This window comes from Octopus bimaculoides, chromosome 6, assembly GCF_001194135.2.
Source record: "Octopus bimaculoides isolate UCB-OBI-ISO-001 chromosome 6, ASM119413v2, whole genome shotgun sequence".
Lineage (NCBI taxonomy): Eukaryota > Metazoa > Mollusca > Cephalopoda > Octopoda > Octopodidae > Octopus > Octopus bimaculoides.
In genome coordinates this window covers 68,520,567-68,527,428 of record NC_068986.1, presented here as the reverse complement: position 1 = coordinate 68,527,428, position 6,862 = coordinate 68,520,567, and the positions used below count along the sequence as shown (strand labels likewise).

General features: G+C 34.3%; 1 protein-coding gene across 3 annotated transcripts in view; it reads right to left on the bottom strand.

The window, feature by feature from the left end:
• LOC106881080 (condensin-2 complex subunit H2) overlaps window positions 1-6,862 on the bottom strand; it is a 39,180-nt gene that overhangs the window by 13,529 nt on the left and 18,789 nt on the right. For 2 of the 3 annotated variants that reach the window (XM_014931297.2, XM_014931298.2), the window contains exons 6-10: window positions 4,750-4,809; window positions 4,252-4,331; window positions 1,721-1,860; window positions 705-832; window positions 489-590 (exon numbers count right to left, since the gene is read on the bottom strand). In XM_014931297.2, the coding sequence (XP_014786783.1) occupies window positions 489-590; window positions 705-832; window positions 1,721-1,860; window positions 4,252-4,331; window positions 4,750-4,809 (510 nt within the window). The remainder of the gene's footprint in view (window positions 1-488; window positions 591-704; window positions 833-1,720; window positions 1,861-4,251; window positions 4,332-4,749; window positions 4,810-6,862) is intronic. The other variant, XM_014931299.2, reaches the window with a different exon arrangement.

Sequence of the window (6,862 nt, the reverse complement as noted above, 5' to 3'; positions counted from 1 at the left end):
TATATATATATCATCATCATCAATTAGCATCCACTTTTCTACGATCATAAGGTCCAGAGAGAATTTGTTGGAGCAAATTTTCTATGGCTAGATATTCTTCTTGTCTCCAACTCTCTCCCTGTTGGCGGAGAAGGACAATGACAATGATGATAATGAATCTCATTTATGATCATGTATTGTCTAGGCAAGGGTACACACACACACACATATACATGCACATTTATATATATATATATACTTTATTATAAAAGCTGTGAATACATGCATGCATATGCAAGTATGTATGCATGGCATTTTAGTTTCTAAGAGAATAAATAAAAAGCTTTCACTTTGGGAGTTAACATACACCAAACTGACTGAACAAATTTATTTAAGATAACTTATCTAGTGAAGAATTGATAAATGCAAACAGCATAACCTCTTCCTGTATTACATAATGACAGACACACAGATAGAAATACATATAAAACTCATGTCATGCTACATACACATACTTTTTCTTTATCTTTGGCCATCCTCTCTTTTATTTTGTTTGCTCTTTCTTGTAACCGTTCTGAGCTCCGTTTTGCAGTATCTTCTTCTTCAACAGCCTATGCCAAAATAATGGTATTTTAGAAACAATTAAGTAAAACATCATCACTTTTCTGGAAATAATCAATACTTGGTTAATTACAGTAAAAATTAAAATAGTCTCATTACAATACCTTTGTTGAGACTTCAGGTGGAGGAATATCATCCATGGAGTCATCAATTTCAGGATTATCATAATTTTCAATGATGTTATCTGATTCAGTATTTTCTCTAATGACCGTTGTTGGTACGTGGGAAGATGCTAATGAAAAACATAGAGAGAAAATTGTTTTATAAATAAATAAATATATTGTACAGCTAGCCAGCCAGAATTTGGTAAGCCAGAAAGGAGATGTGCAGAAACCTCCAGTAAAAGACAATTATCATAATCGACGTGACTTGTGTTCAGTCGGAAGTCATTATGGTTTCCAAGAAGTACACCAGTCTTACTGGAATATCAATCAATAAAGAGCTTATTCTAGTTGAATAAAGTGTTGTCTAAATTACACTGGCATCTCATTTTAACAAATATATTTACCAAAATTACATAAAAATATCTTGAAATACTACCTACGCCTTTTATATAGATCGGGCAGGGCCATCTACCTGAAGGGGTTTGTGGTTTGTCTGCATTCCTACTTATTAAGACTTTGGTATTAGCTAGGTTGACTCTAAGGCCCTCCAATTTTAATCCTTGCTTCCACACCTGAAACTTCCAATATTCTGTGAAAACATGTCTGGCTATGGGGAAATATTACTTTGCTTGGAAACAGGTATGGTTTGACAACAAGAACAACCACCAGCCACAGAAAATCTATAAAATCTGTCCGACCTATGCAACCATGATAAAGTGGATGTTAAAGCAATGATGATAATACACAAGATGAACAAGCGTCTGGATGTATGCTGATAATTTAGAGTCAATTCAAGGGCTGTGAAATTTAGAAAGAGTTTAAAGCAGACAAACGTAGTTTGTAATGAAGTTCTAACTTAATAGCAGGCAGAAAACTACACACTTGTCATGTGAAAAACAGAAATAAGTGGAAGTTTGACATTACACAAACACTGCAGTCACTGTTTGCACCAAATATGTTGTATGATCTTATACAGATTAATATTGAGCAGTAACCAAAATATAAGTCATACTCACCAGTAGTTTCTTTGTTGGTAGAATTTGGTAAGCCAGAAAGGAAATGTGCAGAAGCCTCCAGTAAAAGACAACTGTCATAATTGACTTGACTTGTGTTCAGTCGGAAGTCGTTACGGTTTCCAAGAAGTTCACCAGTCTTACTGGAATATCAATCAATAAAGAGCTTATTCTACTTCATTTTTCTATCTGCATTGCAAGATTCTTTATGTGAATTCATGTGTTGAAACAAATTTTGTTTAGTCTACAGAGAGTCATTATGTCAATATTATGAACACACACATTGGTTCAATTCCACTCCTTTATTATTAGTCAACTGGTTAAATATCCAACTAACTAAATGATTGTTTGTTTAATTTGGTCAAACAGTAAGTCATTTGTTTTGTTTTTGTTTGTCAAAGTTCTTGCAACCTTTGGACTAAGTCAAAAGTCACTGATAAAGTTACAAGTAGCAATGAAAGAACTTTGATAAACAAAACAAAATAAATGACTTACCAAGTTAAACAAACAATCAATTAGTTGTATATTTAACCAACTGACTAATAAGAAACTAATAATAAAAGAGTGGGACTGAAATAGTGCCTGTGTTAATAATATTGGCATAATGACTCTCCGTAGACACAACAAAATCAATAAAGAGTTCTACGGAGTGAGGTGAATACATTTTGTTATAATTAATAACAAGACATTAATTTGCATGTTCAAATATTGTGGTATTTTCTAATTCTACACTATATACATGCCTCACTAATTCTATGTCTCAAATTCAACACCAACAAACTACAGTAAGACGCAAACCTGACTGCACAAATAAAAATAGACACTTGTGTACACACGCACCATATTCAATGAATTACACTGTGTAACAAAACTTTTAATTTTGTCTTTGATCAGTAAGTATAATTTCCTATTTGCTTCTATCTAGAAGAAACCAAAAGAAATGACTACTATTCCTTCAAACTTTGCTTTTGTCATCTGGACATCAATGTTTTGAAACTGACCTATTTTCCATTACATTTCAAACAGATTCAGTGCTGAGCTGCTGAAGCAGAAATATCGTTATAGCAAATATTTGTCTTAAATACCACAGATTTGCTTGTCAGTTGTTTGACTTTAACCACTTGAACATGTCCCTTAGTGGCTGACAATATGTGCATCTCTGATCATGAGCAAGAGTAGTTGGGGAGCATCATAACCATATGTTGAGAAGGATTTTTGAGGGTTTCAATAAAGCCCATACATTTGCTGGCTTCCGGTATGCAGAGTTCTCAACTGGTAGCACTTGCATGTGCAAGTTGTTTGCAAGACATCTAGGAAAAGTAAAGTTTGAAGGAAATATTAGCCACTTTTGCAAAGACATTTTTCTAAGTTATATGATTTTAAGAATCAGTGTGAAATTTTTAAAATGTAATTTTTATATCAAAGGAAAGTGTGATGGCTCTGCTTATTATTTAACAATCATTGGAATTGAAAAAAATGTGTTGTTCCCTGTTAAATTATACAAAATATATAAATTTTCAAAGGGGGTGTAGACTTTCGCAAGGCACTGTAACAATTGTACCCAAGGACAAAAATTGTGTTACACAATGTTATTTATACTCACACATCTTCTCCCATCTACTGTCTCTACCAATCACTTCCTTCCTGTGCCACTTTGCAGAGTATATTGAGTACTTCTTATGTGGCGCCAGAACATTTGTATTAAGTATGGAGGTACAGTTTATAGAATATATCTCTACATATACATTATTTTATTTAACATCAGTTTTTCCATGGCAGTATGGGTTAGACAGGAAATTATTTGCGATGGAGTTATGATGATGATGTAGCATACCATCTCTAGATCCGGGACTAATCCTTCCACCAATTCCTACATCTCAAGAATATTATCTCTCTGAAATTCCTTCCCTATCCATGTTTTCCTAGCAGCTACCAACTTGCATTTGTTCATTAGCAACACGCTGATCTCATAAGTCTTGTTATGTCTGCAAAAGCCATGTGCATAGAACCTTTCTTCCAGATCAAGCCAATTGATAATAATGGTTTCAAATATTGGCACAAGGCCAGCAACTTTAGGGGAGGGGTTAAGTCAATTATATCAACCCCAGTACTCAACTGGTACTTAGTTCCTTGAGCCCAAAAGGGTGAAAGGTAAAGTCAATCTCAGCAGAATTTGAACTCAGAATGTAAAGACATGAAATGTTGCCAAGCATTTTGTTTGGTGTGCTAATGGTTCTGCCAGCTCACTGCCTTAAACCAATTAACAATAATAATAATAATCCTTTCTACTAAAGGTACAAGGGCTGAAATTTAGTGGGAGGGGACTAATCAATTACATCGACTCCAGTATTTCACTGGTACTTAATTCATCGACCCTGAAAGGATGAATGGCAAAGTCAACCTCGGCAGAATTTGAACTCAGAATGTAAAGGTGGACAATATACCACTAAGCATTTTACCCAGCATGTTAACAATTCTGTCAGCTCACTGCTTTAACAATAATAATGGTAATAATAATAATAACAAAGACTAACCTAAGTAATGGATCATTTCCCTTTTCTTCTTCTCCTAATGGCACCATAGACATAGGCCGTCTAGGAATAGTTCCAATCTCCTGGTAAAAGAAGGCTAAATTATCAGTATTAGGCCATATACAATCACTTAAAACTATTGTTACAAAAGAAGTAATACAAACTTTAGACAGTATTGATATACACCCTCTGATTTAAAATAAAACAAAACAGTTCTCCGTTTCTTATACCATCCAGAGTTCCCATCCCACCCACAATTCATAATAAAGATAAAAGCTACTCCAACAAAAACAAAAAAAATATCATAAGATGCCATTCCGGTAACAGGATTAACAATCTTCTAATTACATTAGTAAGTGTTAGATCAAATACATATTTTAGTTATCAATTATATTTTCTTTCAGACAGTTGATTTGACCTAAAATTTATTTCTATATGACAATAAAAATTTCTCAAGGAAAAGAAAAAAAAAAAAAAATATTATACACTCTGGTAACAAACCTTATCGTTCTTTTCTTTCATCGTCACATTACTAGTTTCGATGTCATCAAGAGGCAACAGCTGAAGAAGAAGAATTTCAAAATACAATGTAGCAGTAGTTCTTACAATGGCACAAGGCTACAAATTTCTTGTGGGTGGAGTATCATTGACTGAAATGATTCCAATAAAAGACTCATCATATTTTCTGGCATATAAGTTGGCATCCTACCTTTTTTGGGGCTGTAAATTTTGGTCTGAAAAATTTGACTTGTATGCCGGGGAAATATGGTATCGAGCCTACAGGAGTTGAAAAGTAATGCTAACTATAGCAGGACTTGATTTCAGAACATGGAAGAATCAATAATTTTGCCAGACCAACTCCTCAATGTCAATAACAATATTAATGGTTGTTAGGGTGGCAAGATGGCAGAATCGGTAACATGCTGGGTAAAATGCTTAGCATTTCATTGAGTTGAAATTCCACCAAGGTCGATTTTGCCTTTCATCTTTTCGGGATCAATAAAATAAGTAACAGTTGAGCATTAGAGTCAATGTAATCAACTTTCTCACTCCCCTGTAACTGCTGGCAGTATGCCAAAATTTGAAACCAATATTTCAATCTACTATAAGGTAGTGAGCTGGCAGAATCGTTAGCATAGCAGGCAAAATGCTTAGCACCATTTCATTTGTCTTATGCATTGTTGTTTTAACATTCACTTTTCCTTGCTCGCAAGGGTCTGAGAGAATTTGGTGAGTAGATTTTCTACAGCCCTTCCAGTCACCAATTTTTTACTGTTTCCAAGTAAGGTAACATGTATATCATCAATCATCATCATCAACATTTAACGTCTGTTTTCCATGCTAGCATGGGTTGGATGGCCCGACAGAAACGGGCAAAGCCAGGGGCCACACAAGGTTCCATAGACTGTTTTGGCTCGGTTTCTATAGCTGGATGCCCTTCCCAATGCCAATCATTTTACAGAGTGTACTTTTTATGCGACACCATCGTGCACACCATTACTGTACACACACACACATACTTATCAGACATGATTAATAAGATAAAACTCATCTCTACAGCACATGATGTAATTTCTTTTAATCTTTAATTAGCAAAAGAAAAACTACAAAACAAATCTAGAATAAATATCTAAAAAAGACATTGTTGATAATGCTTCTCTCTCACTGATATATTAGACAGATAATTCATGTGAAAAGATCACAATATTGAATTGTAGTACAATGAAAACAAAGATGTACTAAAATTCAATATTGTGTTTAGTTATGAGAAACCTGTAATTGAAGAACTATATGGAAATATTGACTTTCACACAAGCAAAAGGAAGTACATGTAACCTTATCACCTTTTGTTTGATAATTGCCTTTCATTTTGAGTCTTTATGCAGTAGAAAGCAAGGTTTCTTTTATGCAATTAGCTTCACTGTATACATGTATAATACCCACTACCTTGAAAATGTTCTTTCTCATCTAAGTGTTACTAATTTTATTAGTCTTAAGAATAAAGAGGAAATGAGCTGAGATGTTCATCCTTTTCCATGTGCCTTAATAATGTATGGGAAGGAAACTGAATCTAAGTTACATACTAACCATGCCAACATAATTGCACCTATAGTATGGTACTTGCTTATAATATTGGTTTCAAATTTCCGCACAAGGCCAGCAATTTTAAGGGAGGCGTAAGTTGATTACATTGACCCCAGTGTTTAACTGGTACTTATTTTATCAACTGTGAGAGGATGAAAGGTAAAGTTGACCTTGACAGAATTTGAACTCAGAACATAAAGACAGACGACATGAAGCAAAGCACTTTGCCTGGCATACTAGTCAGAGATAGCTGTCCAGATGTTTAAAACATCTGTGTATTTCTTTCTGCATTTTTTCTTTTACTTGTTTCAGTCATTTAACTGTGGCCATCTTGGAGCACCGCCTTTAGTCAAACAAATTGACCCCAGGACTTATTCTTTGTAAGCCTAGTACTTATTCTACTGGTCTCTTTTGCCGAGTCGCTAAGTTACAGGGACATAAACACACCAACATAAGTTGCCAAGAGATGGTGGGGTCACAAATACATACATATATATATATATATATATATATACATATATATATACAT